Raw genomic sequence first — 26,438 nt, forward strand, 5'->3', positions numbered from 1 at the left:
TGTGAAGAAAACTGCCAGGACTTTTAGAGAATTACATACCTTCTACGGCGTGAAATTTAATCTCAGTTAGTTTGTGCTTTGCCATAGTGTCATTAAAAAAGAAAGAAAAATTTGAGGCCTAGAGTTGTTAGAAATCTGGTTTATATAAAGGTTGATAATATATCTGCTTATATAAGCAGATGAAGCAATTTTTAAAAAATTTTAAACGTCCAGAAAAACTTGGAGGAAAAAACTACAAATATTTGTACCAACCTCAATAATAAAAAAATGTTAATATTTTGTTATATTTGCTTCATATCTCTTTTGAGGAAATAATTTCTTTAAGAACAATCTGATAATTTGATCAGGACCTGATTATCTACAAGGAATATTAAAAATATATTTTGTATGTGGTTTTGAGCAAATAATTCAATCTTTTCAGCATCCTGTATCTGTCAGATGAAGAGTTTGAAGGTTTGAAAGTATCACCTATATTCTGTCACACATTATAATTAGTATTCTGCAAAGTTGTTCAAAATCATAAAATAAAACTTTCATTCTCTTAGCTTTATAGTGTTGAGATTTCTGAATGATCAACATCTGAATATTATTTAAGTATTGCAGTTAATAGTATGTAGTATCTACCACAAAGAGATGCTTCATGAGTTAATGGAAATAACATGTAAATAGATGTTCAGAAAGTGCTGGGAATGTAGTAAATGCTCAATAAATGTTTGTGCTATTAAGGCTTTTAAATTAGATTTTTTTTTTTTTTTTACAGATTCAGAGAGTGAGTCAGAGAGAGCGATAGACAGGGACAGACAGACAGGAACAAAGAGATGAGAAGCATCAATCATTAGTTTTTCATTGCACGTTGCAACACCTTAGTTGTTTATTGATTGCTTTCTCATATGTGCCTTGACTGCAGGCCTTTAGCAAACCGAGTAACCCCTTGCTTGAGCCAGTGACCTTGGGTTCAAGCTGGTGGACTTTTTGCTCAAACCAGATGAGCTCGCGCTCAAGCTGGCAACCTCGGAGTCTTGAACCCCGGTCCTCTGCATCCCAGTCTGACGCTCTATCCACTGTGCCACCGCCTGGTCAGCCAAATTAGACATTTTTAATTCTTTGTGATATTTAAGTATTAGGCGCACAGTAGGTGACCAATACACATTTGTTTGATGGTCTGTTTATTAATATATATACTAGTGGTTTAAATAGGAGACTAGGGATAACAGGGAATAAAATATCTTACATGTATTGAGAAATTATTCTATACCATCTCTATATTTATTGTTTTACATATATTATTGAATCCTTGCAGTAATTCCTTTTCATTGTTATTATAACCTACATTTTTATAAATGAGGAAGCTGAAGCTGGAAGAGTTTAAGTAAGTTGACTAACATCATAGAACTTGAAGTGGTAGAATCAAGATTTGAACTCCTGTCTCTCTGTCTGACAGCAACTCTTTCTCTTCCTTATAACTGTGTAACACTTCCCCAATACTCAGAGTGTTCAGGTGCTGTCATGTAAAAATAGAAACTTTTTAAAGTTTCTTATATCTTGTATCACCTCTTGATAATTTCCCTTTGTGAGGCAAGAAGAGGGGGACAGGAAAGGAGACAGGGAGAGCTTCAGCAGTTTAAGGAGCAGGCAGTGTTTCTGACCCTAGCTGTGAGCGTTCTGTTTTTGAGGCACTGTGTTGCCCTCTTTCAGTGATCTCCGTGGATGCTGGCTGCGATTTGTTTGGGGTTATTGTCCATTTATAAGTTAGAATTTGGTTCCATTCTCTGTATTTAATTGCTAGGATTTTTAAATAAGAAACAAAGAAGATTGCTAAAGAGTAGTCAGGTAGTACCCATGGTGGGAGCACAGATGAAGAAGAAAGCTGCTATTTTTTAACGTCCACCCTCACCACAGGCACTGTACAGATAGAGTAAAACCTCAAATACTCAAATTCCCCAGCGAGCTATTTTGATATTAGACTCCAGATGCTTTCTTAAAAGTCTGTGGCATTACAAATCAGGTTAAGCCTGCTAAGCTTATGAAAACCTCCCCGTCCCCCTTGCCTTCTCCCTGCCAAATAAACCCAGCCATGGTTGTTTGTATCCTGAATGATGATGGCAGTGACCTTAGTTAGCACAGCCGGCTTTATTAGCAAAGGAAATGATGTGTCTGTTTGCTAGCTCTGGGGCTCAGTACGTTTCTTGCCAGAGAAGCTCACATTCAGTGGAGAGATGACAGGGGCAAGGACTAATAAAAGGTTATGAACTTCATCTTGAGTGTAACACTGTTTCATATTGCAGGCAAAAGCTGCACTGTGCTGTCCAATGTGATTAACAGGAAGAGCCAGGAAAACTTACCTGATTAAAATGCCCTGAGTACAGTTGCCAAGTTCCTATCCCCTGGAGGCAGGGAGAAAAAGAGACCATATGAGTTTCTCAGGTGTGGAAAACATTGAGAAAGTAGATGTGAAAATGTGCTCTAGGCAGTTTGTTCAACAATCCATCAGGGAAATTCAGGTTTGCGAACAGATTACCCAATTGCTGAACATGTTATTTAATTGTGGACTCACTTTCATTCCATCTTTATTTTGTAAACCCAATCTTTCCAGATGTTTGAGACCAGTTTTATAGGCACCAGACACATTAAGGAGAGAAATCTTTCCAGCATATGTGCAGATTATCTAACTCACTAATGCTCACAAATATTAAATCTAGGGCATGAACGAATGTGTTGTGGTATTTTTCATAATTATGGGTGATCTGTGACTTTTGTGAGTATTTTAAACCCCCTTGCTTATAAAAATTTGTAAATTTTAAAGTTAATCAGTAGTTTATGCACTTGGTTCTTCTGTAACATTATGGGATATTCAGGCTTAATATTTCTTAATGACCATCATGTCCGGGGAATGTTCCATTTTAAATAAATTTTAATTAAAAACTTCCTAGAAAATAAATTCCAGCCACAGCTGGTTTCATTTGTGAATTTTACCATTTGTTGAGAAAGAAATAGTGCTCAAAAAAAAAAAAAAAAAGATACTCAAACTCTTCTAGAAATAGATGAAACAGGAATATTTCCCAACTAATTTTATGAAGCCAGAATTACCCCACAGCAAAATCAAAATTATTATACAAAGAAAACTAGACCAATATCCCTTATGATAATAGACAGGAAAAAAATTTAACAAAATATTAGCAAATGAAATATATAAAAAGGGTTAATACATTATAACCAAGCTTGGGCCCAACTGCTGGGAAACTCACTATCATTGAATTTTAAGCTCTGCTCATGCTCCTGTGGAAGGTGACGGGGCAGGTGGCAGCAGGCACTGGCCTCTGAGACTGGGAGTCCCTTGCCTGCCAAATGAGATTCCCTACCTCAAGCCATGCAGAGTCCGCCGGTGTGGAAACGTGGGGAGGAGCAGTGTCCGCTTGTGTTGTGTCTGTTTTATGTGTTCATATCTTCACCTATATACCTAGAATGTTATTAAAAAAAGAAAAAGGAAAAAGTGAGGTTTACCACAGTATTGCAAAGTTGGTTAAACATTATAAAATCTATCAGTAAATAATTCACCATATTTACATATTATATAAGAAAACTGTATGGTCATCTCAGTAGATGCCAAAAAAGCATTTGGCAAAATCAGTCATACTATCAATTCTCAGCAACTAAGAAATGGAAGGGAGCTTCCGCAGTATGGTAAAGAGCATCAGTGACAAACCTAACTTAACGTCATATTTCTTTGTAAGAGACAGTACACTTTTCTCTTAAGATAAATAAGATACAAGATAAGAGTGTCCACTTTCACCACTTCTATTCGCCATTGAATTGGAAGTCCTAATAGTTTCATTAAGATAAGAAGAACATAAAAGGTGTACAGTTTGGAAAGTAAATAGTAACACAGTTTACACATAAACAATATGGTCTTGCATATGAAAGAATCTACAAAAAATATCATTGGGGCCCTGGCCGGTTGGCTCAGCGGTAGAGCGTCGGCCTAGCGTGCGGAGGACCCGGGTTCGATTCCCGGCCAGGGCACACAGGAGAAGCGCCCATTTGCTTCTCCACCCCTCCGCCGCGCTTTCCTCTCTGTCTCTCTCGTCCCCTCCCGCAGCCAAGGCTCCAAAGGAGCAAAGATGGCCCGGGCGCTGGGGATGGCTCTGTGGCCTCTGCCCCAGGCGCTAGAGTGGCTCTGGTCGCAACATGGCGACGCCCAGGATGGGCAGAGCATCGCCCCCTGGTGGGCAGAGCTTCGCCCCTGGTGGGCGTGCCGGGTGGATCCCGGTCGGGCGCATGCGGGAGTCTGTCTGACTGTCTCTCCCTATTTCCAGCTTCAGAAAAATGAAAAGAAAAAAAAAAAAAAGATATCATTAGGAATAATAAAGTCTCAGGATACAAGGTCAATATATAAGAATTAATTGTATTTCTGTATACTAGCAGTAAATAATGGACAATGGAATAAAAACATACCCTTTATAATATCATTAAAAATCACAATGTCCCAGGAATAAATGTAACACAATATGCATAAGACCAGTATACTGAACATTACAAAACATTGGTGAGAGAAATTAAAGAAGAATTAAATAAATGGAGAGATATACCATGCTCATGAATTAGAAGACTCAATATTGTTAAGATACCCAGTTCTCCTAGCAGAAATTGATATGATTCTAGAATTTATATATGCAAAAGACCACAATAGCCTAAACAATTTTGAAGAAGAAAAAGGTTGGAGAATTTACATACTTGATTTTAAGACTTACTATAAGCTAAAATAATTATGACAAGTGTGTCATTACTGTAAGAAGTAGAGCTACACTTAGAGTCAGTTGATCATTTTTACTGGTATCATCATAATTCAGTGGGCAAAAGGATAGTCTTTTCAACAAATGACCCGGAAAAACTGGACCTCCATAGGAAAAACAATTCACATTACTCTTACTTCACTGTCATATAGAAGAATTAATTCAAAATGGATCACTAACTTTAATGCAAAAATGAAAACAACATAGAAAACCTTTCTCTGGATAGGAAAATTTCTTAGGACACAAAATCCACTAACCATAAAATAATTATATAGTCAATAATATTGTAATAACTATCTATGGCACCAGTTGGGGTACTGGAAATATCGAGGGGAACACTATGTAAAGTAAACTATATGATTATCTAACCACTAGGCATACACCTGAAACCAATACAAAATAAAGTGAAAATATTATAAATACATTTCATCAAAGTTAATCACTTCTGTTTTTTGAAAGACAACATTGAGAAAACAAGAACATATAACCACAGTTGGAAGAAAATGTTTACATAGCATATATCTGATAACTATACCTCAAATATATAAACTCTTTTAACACAATAGTAGAATGATATACAACCCAGAAAAATTTAGCAAGCAGTTTGAACAGACACTTCAGAAAAGAAGATTTATAAATAACCCATTAGGTACATGAAAAGATGTTCAATATCATTAGTCAGTGGAAAAATGGAAATTAAAACCAGGAGGAAATATCATTAGTATCCACAAGAGTGAGTAAAACACAAAGAGCAGACAGTAAGTTGTGGACAATTGAAACTCCCCTATCTAGCCAGTGGAGGCATAGAATGGTATAACCACTTGGAAATTTCTTATGACTCAGTAATTTTCTCCCTAGATATTTACCCAAGATATAAGACAACATAGATCTATGCAAAGATTTATGCAAGAATGTTCAGAGCAGCCTTTTGATTTTAGAGCAAGTTTTTCAAAATAGCCCAAAACTGGAAACAACCTAAATATCCTTTAGTAGGTGAGTAGATAACAAAATGTGGCAAAGCATACCCAGGATGCCCTCCATAATGCAAAGGAAAGAACCACTACTGACTGCAAAAAAGCGGAGGAACCTCAAAGAAACTATGTTGAGCAAAAAAAAGTCACGAAAGAGGACTCATCATGTGATTTCATTTCTGTGAAGTTCTGGAATAAAGTGAAAGCTAATCTATAATGATAGCAGATCAGTGGTCACCTGAGGTCTGGGCAGGGGTGAGAGAATTAATGGCAAAAGGGCGCAGAGGAACTTTCTGGGTGATGGTTACATGGCTGGTTGTATACATTTGTCTATACTCTCAAATTGTACACTTAAAATGAGTGTATTTATCATATGAATATTCTTGCTAAATACAATTGGTTTTAAAAAATGAAGTGGTTGCTGATCCAGCATAAGAAGCTAAGCCTCTAGATTTCTGAGTTTTTTTGTTTGTTTGCTTGCTTTTTCCTCCCCCACTGTCCCCTAAAGATAATGTTGGCTCTTTCCCATCTCCCATGGAGTCCAGTGAGGATGTGGGGAGACAGGCAGGAGTGAGTAATGGCTCTGAGAGTCGAGCCTGGCCATTCAGGAGGGTGGTTTGGGAGGAAGGTGGACAGTTTGGCTTTAGGCCTAAAAGGTCTCATCTCAGGGCTGTGGGCTTCCTGGTTGGGTTTGTTCAGCCTTGTTGAGATAAGCTGAAGTCACACCAAGAGGAAGGTACAATTGCCCTCAGAGGAGGAAGAAGTAACACTAGAAAAGAATCAGAGGAAGAATCATCGGAGATGTCAAAAAACTGAGAGAGAGGTTTTATAGAACCACGTGGGAGAGGTTTTACCCACGCAAAACGAGGTTCAGGAGTACTGAGGCGAGTGAAAATCTCATTGATTTCGGTAAAATGAACATCAGGTCCACAGCTTTGCAGTCAGCTTGAGCAGTCCCGGTGCTCCCGCTCAGTGACTGGACAATTCATTGAACTTACCCATACCCATTCCTTTAAGATGGGACCAAATAATGCTTTTCACTGGCCATTCATTCTGAGCATTCGGTGAGAAAATGTGTATAAAGAATGTAGCAGAGGCCCTGGCAGGTTGGCTCAGCGGTAGAGCGTCGGCCTGGCGTGCAGGAGTCCTGGGTTCGATTCCCGGCCAGGGCACACAGGAGAAGCGCCCATCTGCTTCTCCACCCCTCCTCCTCCCTTCCTCTTTGTCTCTCTCTTCCCCTCCCGCAGCTGAGGCTCCATTGGAGCAAAGATGGCTCGGGCGCTGGGGATGGCTCTGTGGCCTCTGCTTCAGGCGCTAGAATGGGCTCTGGATGCAACAGAGCGACGCCCCAGATGGGCAGAGCATCGCCCCCTGGTGGGCATGCCGGGTGGATCCCAGCCGGGCGCATGCGGGAGTCTGTCTGACTGCCTCCCGGTTTCCAGCTTCAGAGAAATGAAAAAAAAAAAAAAAAAAAGAATGTAGCAGAGGCCTGAATGCACATTAGTTCCTGATGCTGTTAAAGTGAACAGGTTGTCAGTTCTCATTTGGTCTTAACTAATATTAAGTATTCATTATGTGCCAGGTGTTATGCTCTTGAATTTATATGGGTTGTCCAACTTAATAGGTGACTCCCCAAGGTGACATCGTGAGCTACATGTATGGGAACCCAGGAAGATTGGTTCAGGGCCTGTGTCTCCTGAGAGAGTATTTTCAAAAAGGAACGGAGTAGACTGCAGGGGGCATAGTGAGTGGGAGAGAAGAAGGAAACTGACAGGTTGTAGAATGTTCTTTCAGGGAATTTGGATGTAGAGACAAGAGGAGAGTGACTAGTCAGGGTCTTAGGAGAGACCTGAGCCCTGAGCTTTTTGGAGATGTTTTGTCTCAGGCAATGAACAGCACTTCTAAAATACGTTGAACAGAGTACAATTTCTTGAATGACTGCTGTATGCTCTTAGAAGTCCCCTAATGTACATGGTCTGGGCCATCATCTTCAGGGAAATCAAGTCTGGTTTCCTCCGCCGTGGTTCTGCGGCACCTGTTGGTCCAGGTAGTTGTGGCTCCTGGGATAGCAGACCTTGCATCTTGGAATTCTCAAACTTCTGATGGTATCATTTGCAACAGTGCCTCCTCTTTGTTATTCGGTGACAAGTCGTGAGAAGAGGGGTGCATAGGTCCAGATCCCACTCTAGCCCACCTCCTATCGCCCACCTGCCATCCCCACCCCCATGCAAGCCGTTTGGAATAACTCAAGCAATTTAACAAACTGCAAAAAAAATCCAGTCCCTGAATAGGCAGTTTGCACTTCCCACTATGGTTATAGAGAAGAGAGAGAGAAAATGTCATTTTATGTAACCACCTGGGACGACTCTCGCAGGGTCACACGCAGGCGTTTCCCTCTGCCTTTAGGGCTCCCAGTGGTCACAGATCAGGTTCCCTGGGGAGCAGGAAGCTACGAGTGGAAGTGCTACTTCTGCTGAATGCATGCAAACCGAGAAGCCCGTGAATGAAGTGTGACTAGGAAGTAGTGGTTCAGTGACACAGTAGATAATGCCCTGTGGATCTTGAGGACAGGAAGTGTAATTTATAAGACATGAAACTTTTATCCCTTTAAAATGACCAGGTCGAGCATATCATAAATCTAAACGCCCCTGAAACAGCAATGGATAATAGTGTACTACGGAGAAAGAGCTATATCTTTTTTTTTTTCTCCACTCATCCCACCACAACAGTACTGAGTAGCTATCTATGTGTATTGGTATGGAATGAAGTTCACAGACATCTGCTTTTAGTCTTAATTTTCTTTGGGGGGATTTTGTTTTTATTTTAGAAAAGTAATCGTTCATTGAAAACATTGAGATGAATTTAAAAGTATGCAAAAAAATGAAGTTTTCTTCACTTTTAATTTTGTTTTAAAAATTACCTTCTACAGATTTGCTTGATTAATCTGAGGAGTTACATAAATTCCCATTTATTTAATGGTCGCATGAAAGCTGAAATACTTGAATTCTGTTTAGGAATCTTTTGAATGTCCCAAGTGTACTCTCAGGTTTGCAATTGAGTTTTTCAAAAATATACATTATTAGGAAGTATTTTTAAATAATCTTGTACATCAGTGGTCCCCAACCCCCGGGCCGTGGACCAGTACCGGTCCATGGGCCATTTGGCACGGGTCCGCAAAGAAAGAATAAATAACTTACATTATTTTTGTTTTATTTATATTTAAGTCTGAATGATGTTTTATTTTTTAAAAATGACCAGATTCCCTCTGTTACATTCGTCTATGACTCACTCTTGATGCTTGTCTCGGTCACGTGATACATTTATCCGTCCCACTCTAAAGGCCGGTCCCTGAAAATATTTTCTGACATTAAACCAGTCCATGGCTCAAAAAAGGTTGGGGAGCACTGTTGTACATCATATAACCTTATGAGTTTTATTTTTAAATCTACTGTACTCAATCTTTTTTTTTTTAATTTAATCCAGAAATAGACCAAAAAAAATATTACAAGTACAGCAAAGAGAAGACATTAAAGTGGCTGGAAAAAAAGGTATAGTACCTCTCCAGTATGGCAGAAAAATTCAATGCACCTTTTTAAAAGTCTAGAGAATGTGGTAAGTCTTCATCCAAAGACCATCTTGAATTTCCAACTGAGAGAGGAAAACTGTATAAAAATATCCAGTGTGAAAAGAAATCTTTTACTTTCCATCCTTCCTAACTTGTGTGTCTCTGGACTTCACTGGATTTTTTTTTTTTGACCTGCATCTCCATCTCCCCCTGATTTTCACCACTTAATGAAAGAAGTTCTTGCTCTGTGTTGGTGTAAATTTGAGTCTTCCAAGGTAGACGATACCTTGTCCAATGTGCATGTGCTGCAGCCAGTCCACAGTGCCTCAGGGGGAAGTGTTGCTCGCACACAGCCAAGCGGGGCCTGGGGCACACTGGATTCAGGCTTAGAGGAAGTGTGTCCCAACCTGTGTCTGGATGCTGAAGAAGAGTCCTCTTCCAGACATACCCTGTACCTTAGTGATCTTAAGAAGTAGACTGCATAAAAAGTCTGGCAGTGTTTTCAAATTGATTTATAAATGACAACCAGTATTTCTCTTGGAATGGGATAGGATAGGATAGGAATAGAGTAGGGTAGGGTAGGATGTTAATTAAAATTTAACAGAGTAAGAGCAAGTAGGAAGTATAGCTATGCAACATTTATACTGTATATGCATTTCACTATTGGTTTGCTATATATTTCATACTGTGGGTTGTGGCTAAAAAAAAAGCAACAGCACAAAAACTACTTTGAAGCCATTGGTAAGGAGGTGGTGTGCTTTCCTGTTGATTATGAATCTCACCAGAGGAGCTCTATTGCTGACAAAGTGTTTGCAAGTCAGTGATACTAGTAGTCACAGTACTGATTCCCAGGATTCTCTTCTCTCTTGTATCTCCTGTCTTTCGTCTTGTGAAAAACATGTTTGTGCATCATATGTTACTGGGCATGGAACTGAACTTTGTGGAATTAATCAGGCACCTACTCTACAGGGTAGTGAAAAGATTTTAAAAGGGCCTCATGTTTACTTTTCATTTGCCTTAATATTAGTCTGTGTAGGTGAAGAATGAGTGTAAATACTGAACAGAGTCTTGACATTTAGTTTTGCTAGTAGCAAATAATAATGACATGACTAGCAAAGTGAAGTTTATATTTATTGTGTTTACTTTCCTGGGAAATTTATATTTATTTTGCTTAGAAAATTGCTACATATAAACTTTATGCCAGGTTCTATTCTAAGGGTCTTACATACAGGGTGGGGCAATAGTAGATTTACAGTTACAAATATGCAAAACACAAATTTTATTTTCATATCATTATTTATTAATGTTTATATTATTTTCCATATGAACAACTATAAACCTACTTTTGCCCCATCCTGTACACTAGCTCATTTAATCTTCATAAAAATCTTATGAGGTAGGTACTATTTTTATCCCCATTTCACAGAGGGGTTAAGTAATTAGCCCATGGTCACAGAGCAAAGCCCCACAGCCTGATTCTGGCATCAGTGCTCTCATATTGAGGTCATCCCGAAGTCCATGTGCTGAGATCATCCGAAAATGTGGTAGCAGCTGCTCAGCCTTTTTCCAGATGCACAGCCTTTTCTCATTGTCTGATATCTGCTGAAGAAATACTCCTTCCTACTCTTAAATGGATAGGGAACTATCTGGAAAGCTGTGGATTTCTAGAGTTAGTTCAGAATGCCCTAGTATTCCTCTTTTGCTTATTTCACAGGTTAACCGGACTGTGGCAGCATTAAAAACCAACCACGTAAATGTTGGTGCCCGGGTGCAGTCAACTGCATTTTTCCCTGGTCACCAGATTTCCAGGGACAAGGAAGGTAAGTAAATAATTTGCTAAAAAAGGACTTTTTTTTCTGGAATGCCTCTCTTACAGTTTTAAAGTCTTAATGTCAGAAGGTTCGTGTTCCTGTCATTGTCTTCTCCTCTTGTAGCAGTTGTGCATTTTGCTGCAGAACCAAGTAATGTTTCTGCCAAAGGTTGCCTCTGTCACTAATTGATACTTATATCATTCATTCAGAAAATATGTATTTTGCACTAATAATAATAACCATAACTGTTCTAGCTTTCATTTATTGAGGGTGTATTGTGTGCCAAGCCTTTTACTGAGTAGCCAGTGTAAACAAATGATCTCCCTTGACCCCTGTAAATCTCAGTTTAGAATGAGATTCTTGAGACTGTGTCCAAAAAGCAGATACTTTCTAACTAATACTCAGGAAAAGTGTTATTTTAACTGAAAGGCAGAAAAAAAAAAGAAGAGAATAAATATCCCAGCAACAGACCTGGGTTATTGTTATTGATAGCTTATATCCCTGTGTGATTATCCCATTGTATTATTAAATTTGTCCCCTAGTATTCTACATAAAAATATTTAACAGGGTTTAAAACAGATTGTATTATCTTATGTAACTGTGTTTAATTAATCCTCAGTACTAAGGATCCAAATGTTTTAGAATTAATAATTATGTACTGTGCTTAGTTTAGTTTTTACATATTTAAAGCATTTTATTAGTTTTAAAGTATTTATAATGTTTAGTACACTTATATAGCAAGAACTTAATAGAGATATTATTTCTCTTAAATAAGCATACTCATTACTGTTCAATTAGATTTATTCTATACTAAAACAGACCTAAAAACAATTAGTCTTTTTCAAAAGACATGAGTATTTCATATTGGTACAGCTGATTTTGTTTTTATTTGTTTGTATTCAAGGGCCTCAACTAAGGAAACCACCCTAAATTTTGGTTTTAACTGTCACTTAATGGGCATCTATTGTGTTGTATTATATGATCATACCTTTGATATCTTTTATCTCATCTATCATATCATCTCACTACTCTGACAGATAGACACTAGCATCCCCATTTTACAAATGAGGAAACTGGTGAAGAGCTTGAGTTCCTAAGGCCAAATAGAGCCATAATCTGAACTCTGGTTAGTTTGACTTTAAATCTATTAGAATTGTTACCAATTTTTTTTCTTTCACTCTTTATTTATTTCAGAGGACTATGTTCGTTATGCCCATGGTCTGTTATCTGATTACATCCCTAAAGAATTAAGTGATGACTTATCTAAATATTTAAAGTGAGTATTGTTCTTCTTCAGTCATGATTAAGTATGTTTTCATTTCTTGGTGTTCCAGCAACGGTGTTTCTGTAAGGCTTATCACAGCACTGTTTCTGATAAGAGATTCTTGAGTTATGTCATAGACTGTGGTTTGGAGGTAATTTTTAATGGACATTTATTGATAGAAACGAATTGATTTAGTGAATACTGACTATGGGAACTGTGTTAGGATTGGAATTATGAGTTGGTATGATTTTAGATAGTAAACTATGTTAAAATTTTATCCTCAGTTAGACTTAACAAATTTGGTTCTTTGAGATCATTTTAATAGAAATAAAGGTGGGAAGGAAAAAGTAGATGAGTGTAGAATATATTTGAAAGTTACAGTTACAGATTTTTTACTGTTTTCACTGTCATTAGATATTCACTAAGTACCTTTATTATACCCAGCATTTGGAATTCAGAAAAGGAAAAACACAGTCTGTGTCTTTGAGGGCAGAGGATTGAAGAATGACATGATTTGTGTTCCTTCGTAAAGATCTTTGATACAATATAAAGACTTTATGAGGGGCTGAAAAAATGTTTTTCTAGATTTTAGTAACTGTTCAGATTTTATGTGTGTGATAATTTAATAGCTTTTCCTTATTTTTGTAATAACTTTTTCCTCTGACATATGTAGATAAAATGACCTTTTAATAGATATAGTTGCTGTTTTTAGCAAATGCGTAGGTCCTACTTTAAAAAACAATTAGCAGAAACTGGTTCCTGTGGTAGTTAAAGTGTGTTGAACACCAGCTTTAAATTGATAGCCACACCCTTCTGTTTATTATTTCCCTAGATTACTTAGTCACTGCTTATCTATAACAGAGACCTTGTGTCTTTGTATTTCATTATTTCTTTTAGTTTCTTCTCTTTCCACTGAAAATTTTTAAGTTTTGGTTAAAGATGGGGAGAAAGATATGTCAGTTAAACTTCTCTAGTGGAACAAAGGTAAATTTTGTGTGGCTTTTTGTTAACAGTTAATATAACTTTAACTTTTAAATAGATGCTAGATTCATTGTTTTATCAAGAAAAAAATACTACAATGCCAAGACTCAAATTTATGAAGGCTAAATAAAAGCAATTCAATCTCAGCAAATTAGTTCTAATTTTATTTTTTAGTTTAGACAACTCCAATACAAGGAATTAAGTAGTGAGATGAGGGTTTATTCACTTGATAAATTTCATTCTTTACACTAAGGTGCTTGACAATAAGATACATGGTGGTGAAGCTGTCAGAAGAAAGTAAGGCTTACCGAACCTTAAGCTGGTCCAGCCTTTCTGTCGGCTTGTCTATGAAAAACTGTGACTACAATTCTTATTTTTCACTCCTTAGGCTTCCAGAATCTCCAGCTTCATTGCCAAACCCTCCATCAAAGGTAAGAAGCTGTGGCTAAGATATCTTGGGGGACCTGGAAAAATGTAAAACTTTTACCATATAACTTTCGTTTGTTGTAGTGTAGAAAGGGTATTAAATCCACCTTGCATGGAGTAATATCATGTGGAAGAAAGATTGCACTGGGCTCTCTCTCCATCGGTATTTATTTTTATTTTAGATTTTTTTATTGTATATGTTACCTGAATAATAAAGTACTCTCAAAACCCAATAAGAGTTAGTTAACCATATACCTATATAAGAAATAGTATAGAATTATAATTCACTATTCTTGTTAGCCAGATCCTGTAATTAACTTTATAATTACCAGGAATACTACATTTTGCTAAACTAGTTGTCACTGGCACAGAGATGAATGGAGCATGATTTTTGTAAAAAAGAATCCTTTGAGCAAGGATATCTGTACTTTTTTTTCTGTTCTTGAAGTGATCGAGCACAATAAATGTATAATATGTATTTATCTGTTAGTGGAAAACCTTTTCCTCTTTCAGACGTTCTTAAACTGCCCCAGCCCCTCTGCACCAGGGGGCTGCAGCTGGTGTTTGTCCCCCAGACTGGGAGAGTAGAGAAACCAGTCACCAGCCACACCTGGTGGCACACAGTAGTGCCCCTCCATCCAGGCCTGACCCCTGAGACAGGAAATAAGCAAGCACCAGCTCATTGGTGAGGTCTTTCTCCTGCCAGCAAAGTGACAGGAGCCCTAGAATGTGAAGTGGACATGTTTTGGATGTTAAACAACTTCCTCTCTGCCCTATCCTCAAGGTGGCCAAGATTCTCAAGATGTTTCTCTAACATGTCCTGTTTGGAAGTGATGGTAGCTCCCAAAGTATTTATTAGGAAAGAATGGAAAATGTACCATGCCTCAGTGGGAGCTGGGGACCACTGTCGGCTGATTGTCAGGGGAGGGTCACCTCTCACTCTGGAGGAGTAGCGCTGGGTAGGAGTCAGACCACACTTCTCCCAGGCCAGCAGTCACTGTCTCTGACGGTGGCACTAGGGGACAGAGAATTGTCCGAGAGGAGAGGTGTATTTGTGTCTTTTTTATTTCTCTCACTCCAAAAACTAAGCATATCTCTTTCTCCCAAATATCTGTCTACCTTGGTAACTTAGAGATTGTTCATGAAAGAATCTGAAACTCTTCTTGATGGTTTTAGCGTTTGATTCTATCTGGAGTGATACGTTTTATGTTTATTTATTTATTTTTGGACCCAGGTTTCTGTTTTTTTATTTTGATTTCAAAAATTTTAAATTGTTTGTGATGTCTTCATTTATGACTTAGATGAGGGTTCAGCAAACTTACTCTGGGAAGGCCAGAGTAAACATTTTAGGCTTCGTGAAGCAGATGGTCTCTGTCGCAACTACTCCGCTCTGCTGTGGTGGGGCAAAGACAGTCTCAAACAGTTCGTAAATGAGCCAGCGCTGCCGCGTTCCAGAAAAACTTCATTTGTGAAAGCAGGCGTCAGCTGGGTTTGACCCACAGACAGCAGTTTGCCAAGCCCTGGTTTAGATCGTGGCATCTGGTTTCTCCTAAATCTCAGCCTTGCCTCCTAGATTATTTTAGTTGCTTTTCAAGGCCTCCTACTCTATTTTGTCTTCCTGAGGCTCCAGTATTCACACTGAAACTGATGTACTACAGTTTAAACAAATGTAGGACAATGTCTTCTGCTAGCTTTCCTGTTTGTGTCCAGAATTTGATTGATATTTTTTTTCAGTAATCTAGTTGATTGTTTTTAGGAAACAACGTACCAGTGGCTCTTAGGCATCTGTGTTGTAATTGATAGCATAGAGCCTGTAATCCTAAATATGTTTTGCTTAATTTTCATATGTTTGCCTATATCGAAACTCAGCTTCCGTCCTTCACCCCTTCCATCTTTTGAATGTATCACTGTCAGCTAGCAGAGCTGAATGCAGGCAGTGGTTTTGGAGATGTTCCTGAGTTCTTCCTTGGAAATCATTTGTAAGAATGATAATAAGACCAATCCATCTGAGCATTAATTCCTGCGGTGATCTGCCTTTTCCTCTTCTCTTTCCAAAACTACACCCCTTCAGTCATACTCTTTGTTACTGTCTTTCTGAGCCAAGTTTCTATTTCTTCTGAAACGTTTCTCCAAATCCATAGTGATTCAGTCTTTTAAATAACAAAAAATATTAGTAAATATAACAATTAAGGTTTTTTCCCCCCAACATATTCAACAGTGTTGAATAACATTAAGCCACAATCATTTTCTTTTATGTAAGTACTTATAACTCGTGTCTTGTTTGATGGTGAGCTGTTAAAAGCACTTGAACAAGTCAGTCATCTTATTACATGTTTACTATTTATGAGGAAGCGTCTTTCATCTGAAGCTCTTGCCATTAATATTTTTTATTTGACCCATCAGTGAAAAGTGAATATGCCCACGTGTTTATGACGACACCTGTATTAGAACATTTGCTACAGGGGAGAAGGAAGCATCTTTATAGTTTTAATAAACTTGTGCATTGTGAAACTATTATAGCCTTCATCATTACCTGTGAGTTCTACTCTCCTGGGTGAAGTAACTTTCCTGGTAAAAAATGTGTCACCTAATCCTCTTAATTTTAGTAGAAACATGGATTCTTAGGAAAGTTGCTTGTTCACCTACATTTGCTGGTATGTAACTCATACATGAACAGTCTTTTTCTTTTGAAGATTCACTTGCTAGAGTTGCAGTGTAGCCAAGAGAAGGATGTAATACATTCCCAGACAGCCCTCTGCTTGTTCCAGTGAAGAATTTCAAGACATGTTGTTTTATCCCCTGTTACACCTGCACTGTGGCATCTTTTAGCACCAGTTCTACCAGTTCTTCGTTTAGAAAGAGCTGGGCTGTGACTAGTGAAGGTGGGAACAGTCTGTGTTTCCTAGGTTGGATCCAGGCTGGTCCTGTCAACCTGCTGTCCACAAAGAGCTTACAGATCTGCAGAATTCTGACTTGTGATCACTGTGTAGTCAGTGTTCCACACTAAAGACTTATCTGCCCTGCTCTGTGCCCTTTGCATAATAAATGTGACAGGGTTCCTTCCCTAATGTGAACATCATGGCTTAGTCTAGCTCTTGACAAGGTTCTCACATTTGTTGGTGCAAAATACTCGTGTGAAAGGTGAAAACGTGAAGTAAAGGCTGACTTCGTTGTGTTGGGCCTATGGAAAGAGCACTGGTACAGACATGAGATCTAAGTCCTCTACTAGTGGCTTTAAGTTATCTGTTTAACCTCTCTGTGCTTCCTTCTTTTGCTGGCTGCTTGCTTTGCAAAGCTGTTATGTGGATTAAATGAAATTATTGAATGGAAAGAAGGTAACAACACAGAGCTATACAAAGATGATAATAAGCGCTACTCCTAAATGAACATTACATGAGCCCTGCACACCTGGTTCCCTTAAAGGGAATTCTCATCTTTGCTTTTGTGCCTGAATTCAACACCCCCCCTTAAATTGTCCTAGAAGTCAGCATGTCCCTGATACATGCAAAGTGTGTGCTCAGACTGCTCAACTGCCTAGGCTGGGGCTGGGACTTGCCTAATTATATTCTCTGTGACCAAAACTGCTCCCCAGAAGGGCTGTGTGGTTTAGTTCCCTAGATAATCATCAAAGTGTAAAGGGGCTTGGAAAAACAGCCCTTTGCAGGGCCAGCTACTTCGTTTGGCCTCGGTGTGGGTCCAAATTGCACATTGGTTCCTTTTAAATAGAGGAACCAAATTGCACATTGGTTCCTTTTAATTGATGAGTCAAGGTGACATTTTACACTACTTCACTTCACTGCTCTAACATTGCAGAAAGTAAAGTTATCAGATGGGCCTGTAGAAGCAAAAGAAGATTACACTAAGTTTAATACTAAAGATTTGAAGACTGAAAAGGTATGTGTGTCCTGATGTCATGGCATCCTCTTAGACCCAGTGGGGGATGCCACATGGGGACATCGGGAATGATTGCATGCTTGATTGTGATCTTATAATGTTAGCCACAAAGAATTATTAACTAGTGACTTAAGTTTATTTATATGAGTTAATCAGCAACTCATAATTGTGAGTGGCAATGAAAATGTCAAGCAAGGAAGCCTTAGGAACTAAAGAAATGCAGTATACTTAGCAAGAACATGCCTAAATTTTGCGTGTATTTAGAGTGATAGGATGGGGCAGAGGGCAGGAGCTGCCAAAGGTAATATTTTCTTAACTCTACTGCCCAGAAGCTTCCCAGAAATTATTATGATGACAAAAATTGTCAATAACCCCGCCATTCAGTAATCACTCTGACAAATATTTTTGTAACATTTCTTACTAAGTTTTATCTTATATATGTGTTAGGAATTTATATCCATGTTTTTAAATTGGCATTATAATATATATATAATATATATTATAGTTTGGAGTTCTGCCCTTTTCATTGATCATCATATTATGAAACTGTTCATATCATTAAACATTCTTTGAAAATGTATTAGTTTTTTTTATCATATTCACTCATGTATGTTATTTTATTTCTCCATATGAAATATAATTTATTTAATTATTCCCCTATTTTTGGATACATAGTTTTAACTTCTTTTTTTATATTTTGTTTTTATGTAGTGGTATACATTCTTATTTATAGACTGTATCTCTGCTTATCACATTAAACACAATTTAGAACTAAGAGTAAGAGCTTAGGAAACCTGAGCTCTTCCCATAATTAATGAGGTATACATATGAAATGCTTTTCAAAAATGTAGTAGGAATTTGTGCTCCCAACCATTATTTCTGATAAGTATTCATCTTGCATTTTTGACAATGTCAGATATTATTTTTATTCTTGAAAATGTTTGCCTGTGTGATGAAGCTATATTTCTTTAACTAGAAAGCTAGTTGATTTTTCAAATGTTTATTGGCTAATTGCAATTTTGCAAAATGTCAGTTCATGCCTCCTACCCATTTTTATATTGGGATAGTAATGTTTTCCTTGTTGATATGTAAGAGCTCATTCTAAATTAAGGCTATTAACACTTTTCATGACATATCAGGTACAAAGAATTTCCCAATATGTGTTTAGCTTTTTTATTTAATTTTTAAATAGCTTTAAGTTTTCCTGAGGATTAAATATAGAAATGACTCTTCTTTATGATTTTCTCATTATTTTTATGCTTAGAAGGTAAGACCTTGGCCATCCCAAATGAGTTAAGTTCCACTTAGATTTTAACGGCATTTACTTCCCTTATAGTTTAAAGTTTTAAAGTAAATTTTATTCTTAAATCTGTATGTAATTTATCTGGGCATGTGATGTCAGGGAATAATCCATTTGGAGATAGGCTAGATGGCTAGTTTTCTCCAGGGTTTCTGTAAGCTGGGCGTTTTTAAGTTTCTCGTGAGAATTATTTCTTCCCCATTCTTCTAACTGCCCATTATGTCCCCTTGGGCCTGGCACCAGTGAGATAAGGGGTGGACCAGGATGTCAGTTAAATGCAGGGATGACTTATCTGAGAGACTGTCACTTTTTATTATCCAGTCAAAAAATAAGCCTACTAAATTATAAGTGACAGTATGTGAGAAGAAAATTTCAGGAATCACATGCTGTGCCCTTAGAAGATACTTTGGCAATGACTGTCCCACAGTTCCCAGGGAGGCCACTGAGTTTTTTCTTTGCTGATTCCCATTTTTTATGCTTCTGCTGAACAAGTTGTGATACATCCAAATCAAATCAGCTGCTATTTACATTCTGCTAGGATTTGGCAAAAAAAAAAAAAAAAAAGCCATTTACAGGGCAGAGATATTTGGAGTCAGCCTTTTGGAAAGTATTTTGGTTTTTGAAGGGAAAGTGGGCCAGGTAGCTGGTCTGAGATCCTTTGCAATACAGGTTATCTTTGAATATAATAGCATTGTCTTCAGTTTTCCCATAGAGCCTCTGAATAAAATCAAACGGTAAATATGTATATATATTCATACAAGACTAATTCCTCCCTCTGACAACTGCTGTCTGTATCTGTTCTGTTGTTTGTGTTACTGTAGTTAATTAATGCACTGTCTAGAATTATTCCTCCCTGAAGTAAGCTATAGGAGCATTCTATTTCTTAGAAGCATCAGTTTGTTTCATGCCTCTTTTAAAATATTTTATCTCTCAGGTCTGAATTCTGAATAGAAATCAGAACTTAAAAAAATAATCACTCCCTTATGAAGCATGTTAGCAAATGCTTACCTTCTTTAATGAACCTGAGGCGTGCATGGTCTGGTTTGATTTGCATGTGTGACTTACAACTGTTGCATTTGAAACAATTTTTCTCTCTTATTTTCATTAACAGAAAAATAGCAAAATGACCGCAGCTCAAAAGGCTTTGGCTAAAGTTGACAAGACTGGAATGAAAAGTATTGACTCCTTTTTCGGTGCAAAACCTAAAAAAAAAGCTGGAAAAATTTGAAACTTTGAAAATGAAATCTAGCAAAAATATTTGTCTTTAACATGTTGCATTTTTGTCTTTCCTCCATGTCGCTGTATTCCTTACCCTTAATCACCACCCTTTGAAAAAGAGCAGTTTTTAGTGTCACTTGAACATTTCTTTGTATTTGAATTTTATGTTCCTAAACAAAATATGGGAAAGTAATTGTGTACCTAATGGCTTATGGACTTTGGAGTCTTCTTTGACATACTGAAAAGTAATCAAGTGACTAGAATTAACCTCTAGATCTCAATTTCCTTAATAAAATGACATGTGACAATGTTTGAGTGTATGCCTGTTATTTTATTAATGCAATTTTGTCAAATAGCTATAGCAATATGGTTTTCAATATACTGAGTGAAATCAGATAGCAAAACTGATAAACTACTACTTCTTATAATTCTTTAGTTTTTGGCTTTTGTTTAATAGTATTTTCTGTTTTATGAATACATGTTCCTTATAGAAAATAGAGAAAAGTATAAAACAAAAATTATAGTTTCCCAACTTTTATTACACAAAGATAATATGGTATATTTTATAATTTTTAAAAGGAATTATAATTTTATAATCTTTTCCTCTAAAACACCATTTTGGGAGCATTTTTTAGGCTATCAATATGCTTTTTAAATGATAGTAACTTTCAATTATTTGGATATTTGATTATTTAGTAACCGTAACCCACTTTCTGTTTTGGGTATTTAGATTATTTTTAGCTATTCACTATTTGTAGAACCAGATTATATGAGATATTTGTCCACAACTTTCATTGTTTCCTTAGAGTGGATTTTTAGATGCAGGCTTACTGGTTTATAACTGAGTCCTCCAGATACATATTTGTGGGGATATATTTTGCAGAAAGTTTATAGTATCTTGTATTCTAACAAATGGTGGTGTGAATTCTCATCTTATTCAGTACCGCCTTGTTAGCTTTAAATGCTGTCTTTGCAAATAAGTGGAAAAAGGCATTTTATTGTCATTTTAATTCACATTTTCCTGATTAGTAATGATATCGAACATTTTTTCACATTTACTGATTATTTGTCATCTTATAGAGAGAATTATCCTTTTATGCCCTGTGTTAAACTGTTTGAATGTCAGTATTTTTCTAATTGACTCTTAAGACTATTCTATAATTTTATACTTAGATGTTTCCCTTACAGGGACATTTACTAGTCACTTAACTTTCTTTTAATTTTTTAACAGTTACCTTTTGCTTTATATTTAATTAACTCAAATTACCTAGAGAATTTATATTTAAATATCCTATGAGAAAAGCTCTAATTTTATTATTTTCTCACCTGTTTATTTTTCCATTAGTTCTGCAGGATTATTTTGTCAGGTTTTATGAGAAAGTTCCACTGGGATTTTTATTGATATTTTTGTTAGACCTATAAAATTTTGGGGAAAACAGACATCTTTGCTAAATTCAGTGTTCTCATTCAGGAATATAGTATTTCTCTGTATTTACTAAAACCCTAATCATACCTTTCACTAACATTTGGTTCTTCATTTTCACATAAGCTCTGTTTACTTCTTTCTTGTGGGTATTTGTGTTGCTATAATTGAAATCTTTTTTTTTTCTACTAACTGGCTATTTTGTGGTAAAGTGTTACATTTTTATATATTTATATTTTAAATAACCAATTTACTAAACTATTAACCTAAATTTCTTTTCATGTTCATATTGAGTTTTGCAATACATAATAAAGTATATAATCTTACTCTGAAAAAATTGTGTGCAATTCCTTCTAATGGTTCTGCCTCTTTTATAGGTTTCGTATCATATTACCATGGACAAGACTATCTAGATTAGTGTTGTAGAGTAATAATAGTAGTCATCTTTGTCTAATTTATGATTTTATTAATGTACCTGACCATTAATTCTGACACTAGCTGTTAAGATGATAAAATATCAATTTTTTTATATTTACTTTCATACTTAAAGTTTCTTTAAAGTTTAACTCAGTAATTCGTGTGTCTTGCTTCAACCATGTCTTTGGCATCTAGACCTACGGAGTATTTATCACTATGAAACTGTGTTAGGTTCCTACTTGACAGTAGAAAAAGGACAGCATTAATGTTCCCTATCTGGTTTAGCCGTTGTCAAATCTTGTTTGCAAGGCTTTTATTTAGGATTTTTTTCATCTGTATTGTAAAGCAGTATTGCTGTTATGTTTTAATATCAGAACTATTCTAGCTTCTCATCTTTCCCATTGTTCTGGAGGGAATAACATCACATAATAATCATCTATTTCTGGAAAGTTATAAAGAATTTAAGTGGTGAAACTGTCTAGCACTGAACCTTGCCTTTTTTGTTGATGATGTTACAGCTTTTAATCTGGAAAACATTAAACATTCATATGCACACTAGACCACTAGATATTGTTCTGCAGGTCATTTTGCTGATTTTGTTCTTTTTTTTAATATTCTGTTAAAATGTCTAACGACAGTTTCTCGCCATATTTTGGAGTTTATTTTTTTCATTAATGTCGTCTCCTTGCTTTGGTTTTCTTATTAAATTTATTGAGGCAACAGTGGTTAATATTATCAAACATTCACATACAAGTTTTAGATTCTACTCATGATTTTTCTGACTCCATCATTTCTAATATTTTTTTATTTCTTGTATATTCACTTTTGCTGATAATTTGTCAACTTTTTCTATAAGGAAGAGCTTTTCCTTCTCCACTTATTCATTCATATATGAACTTCTACCAGTATGGACCTGAAGATTTTATTTTATCTAGTGGGTTATATTATCTTAAAATTTATTCTAATGCTTTTATTGTCCCAGAAGGGCCTTGGGAGCCTCTTCAAGTTGCACTTGTATCTTTTTGCTATGTTCTTATCATTCTTTCATACTCCCTCACTTGTTCTGGGACTGGCTATGTCAGGGTCCTCTTATAGAATTAGCTAGGGTCCTTGGAGTATAGAAACCAAGGTCTAGGTATGCTCATTGCTATTATGGATCTATATGTGTGAGGGTTTTATGGATTTACTTTTTCATGTTGAAGAAGTTCTATTCCCAGTTCACTAAGATATCATGAATAAATATTGAATTTTGTAAAAACCATTTTTCTGTATCCTCTGAGATAATCATGTAGCTTTTTAAATAAAGGAATATCTTTTCATATGTGCAGGATAATGATTGATTTTGAGTGTTAAACTTTACATTACTGAAATAAACCTTACTTAGTCATGGTGTATTGTTATTTTTGTATGTAGTGTTGTGTTTGATTTCCTAATATTTTGTTAAGGGTTGTCATATCTCTGTTCATGAGGGATTTTGGTCTGTAGTTTTCTTTATTTTTTAACGATTTTGTCTAGTTTTGGTATCAGTAAAATTGACCTTATAAATTGACTTGGGGAATATTCCATCATCACCTGTTTTCTGAAGGAACAATTGTGTGAGATTGGTGTTGTTTCTTCCTTTTAAGTTGGACAAAATTCACCAGTGAAGCCATTTGAGCCTGGAATTTTCTTTCTGAGAAAGTTTTTAATTAATAAATCAATTTTAATTTAGATAGAGTTATTCTAATTTTCTCCTTTTTCTTGTGCCAGTTTTGTAATTTATATCTTTTAAGAAATGTGCCTTTTCTTGAAAGGTTGTCAGATTATTAATTTCTTTGATCCTTTTAAAGAATCAATGTCTTCTGGCTGGTATAATGTTTAATGAGATATCTGTGATAATTCTTGTATTTCTTCTACTTCGTAAAATGTGTCACCTTCCTTCCCTGGCTTCTTTTCAAGTTTTTCTTTCTTTATTATTAATTTCCAGCAAGTTGATTATAATTTGTTTATGTGGTTTTCTTTGTGTTTATCTAGTTTGTGCATCCATTGAGACTCTTGAATTTTGAGTTTATAATTTGTATCAAATTTGGAAACTTTCTGGTCGGTATTTCTTCAAACATTTCCCGTCCTTCCACACCACCCCCATCTTTTATTCTCACACCCCCTTAGTTTCTGAGACTTCACTTACATGTTTACTAGACCAGTGGTCCCCAACCCCCAGGCCGCGGACCAGTACGGGTCCCTGGGCCATTTGGTACCGGTCCGCAGAGAAAGAATAAATAACTTACATTATTTCCGTTTTATTTATATTTAAGTCTGAACGATGTTTTATTTTTAAAAAATGACCAGATTCCCTCTGTTATATCCGTCTAAGTCTCACTCTTGACACTTGTCTCGTAAATTTGACAATTATATTTAAAAGTACCGCAGTTTTTACGCCGGTCGCATAATTTTATTTTGTGCATTTATCTGTCCCACCCTAAAGGCTGGTCCGTGAAAATATTTTCTGACATTAAACCAGTCCGTGGCCCAAAAATGGTTGGGGACCACTGCACTAGACCACTTGATATTGTTGTGCAGGTCATTTTTACTGATTTTGTCCTTTTTTTAATATTCTGTTAAAATGTCTAGCAACAGTTTCTCTTGCTATATTTTCAAGTTTATTTTTATCATTGATGTCTTATTTTTGCTTTGGTTTTTTTATTAAATTTATTGAGGAAACAGTGGTTAATAACATCATAAATTTCAGGTGTACATTTATTTCAGTATCTTCTATAGCAGAGGTCCCCAAAATACGGCCCGCGGGCCACATGCGGCCCCCTGAGGCCATTTATCCGGCCCCCGCCGCACTTCCAGAAGGGGCACCTCTTTCATTAGTTGTCAGTGAGAGGAGCATTGTTCCCATTGAAATACTGGTCAGTTTGTTGATTTAAATTTACTTGTTCTTTATTTTAAATATTGTATTTGTTTCCGTTTTGTTTTTTTACTTTAAAATAAGATATGTGCAGTGTGCATAGGGATTTGTTCATAGTTTTTTTTTATAGTCAGGCCCTCCAATGGTCTGAGGGACGGTGAACCGGCCCCCTGTGTAAAAAGTTTGGGGACCCCTGTTCTATAGTCTACTCTAGTGTATGCTCACGACCAAAAATCTAGTCTCCTTTTTTCACCACATATTTGACCCCAATTCATGCTTCTCCAGCCCTGTTTTCCTCTGGTAATCACCATCCTGTAAGTTTGTTTTGTTTATTTTGTTAGTGCATTTGTTACTTTTTGTTTGCTACTCTACATATGAGTGAAATCATACTTTCTTTTGGTCTTTTTCTGTCTGACTTATTTCACTTAGCATAATACCCTTAAGATCCATTTAGATTGTGACATTTGGCAATATTTAATTATTTTTTATGACTGAGTAGTATTTCATTGTATATTTCTAATACTACATCTTTATTCATCTGTGCATGGATACTTAGGTTAATTTGTTTTGTAGTGTTTTATCTTCTGTTAATCTCAGTGAATTTTATTTCAAAAATTGTAATTTTTAGTTCTAGATGTTCTGTTGGTTCTTTTTTATGTCTTCCCATTTTTTTCCTGATTATACTCATGTTTTCTTTTAAATACTTCAGTAGAGCTACAGTAGCTGCTTAAATGTCCTGTCATTTCTAGACCTATTTCTCTCTTCTTTTTTCTTTACTTATTTATTTTGAAATATTTTTAGACTTATAGGAAAGCTGCAAAAACAATATAGAACTTTCATTTACCATTTATCTAGCTTCCTCTAGCATTAACACTTTACCTAACCACAGCACAATTATCAAAACTAGGAAGTTTACAATAATATAATGCTTTTAATTAATTTACCACCTTATTTGTCACCTGTTTTTACACTAATTGTGTTTTTCTGTTGCAAAGTCTAATTCATTACTATACCCTGTATTGCATTTATTTGTCGTATCTCCTCTGTTTTTTCTAATGTGCAAGAGTCCTTTAATCTTTCTTTGGTTTTCAGAGACCTTGACATTTTAGAGAGTATAGATAATTTATTTTATAAAATGCCTTAGTTTTTGAGATACTTTGAAACTATGTTAATTTCCTTATTTTCACGTGATGATTTCATATCAATTACTAATGATACTATTAACAACAAACACTGTATAGCATTTATGTGTTTGGCACAATTATGAGCACTTTATATAAAATAACATTTACTTTCCAAAACAGCTATAGTTATAGGGCACTGTGCCATAGGAGCCAGGACAGTGACACCCAACCCAGAGGGCAAAGGATGAAAAGAACAGCTATTGAAACATTCTAATTTCACCTCTGTTGAAGGTGAGCTACCTAACAGCAGGAACTCGGTACTGTTCAAGTCTGGGTCCTGCCCAGTGCTGGGCATAGACTG

The 26,438-nt window shown here is 36.3% G+C and overlaps 1 protein-coding gene across 3 annotated transcripts in view; it reads left to right on the top strand.

The window, feature by feature from the left end:
• RNASEH2B (ribonuclease H2 subunit B) overlaps positions 1-26,438 on the top strand; it is a 73,449-nt gene that overhangs the window by 41,329 nt on the left and 5,682 nt on the right. The window contains exons 6-11 of one of the 3 annotated variants that reach the window (XM_066236024.1): positions 9,245-9,309; positions 11,041-11,146; positions 12,332-12,413; positions 13,771-13,813; positions 17,622-17,702; positions 20,114-20,530. In XM_066236024.1, the coding sequence (XP_066092121.1) occupies positions 9,245-9,309; positions 11,041-11,146; positions 12,332-12,413; positions 13,771-13,813; positions 17,622-17,702; positions 20,114-20,230 (494 nt within the window). In that variant the 3' untranslated portion in view covers positions 20,231-20,530. Of the gene's footprint in view, positions 1-9,244; positions 9,310-11,040; positions 11,147-12,331; positions 12,414-13,770; positions 13,814-17,621; positions 17,703-20,113; positions 20,531-26,438 lie in introns of those variants that run through there. The other 2 variants (XM_066236025.1, XM_066236026.1) reach the window with 2 other exon arrangements.

This window comes from Saccopteryx bilineata, chromosome 6, assembly GCF_036850765.1.
Source record: "Saccopteryx bilineata isolate mSacBil1 chromosome 6, mSacBil1_pri_phased_curated, whole genome shotgun sequence".
Lineage (NCBI taxonomy): Eukaryota > Metazoa > Chordata > Mammalia > Chiroptera > Emballonuridae > Saccopteryx > Saccopteryx bilineata.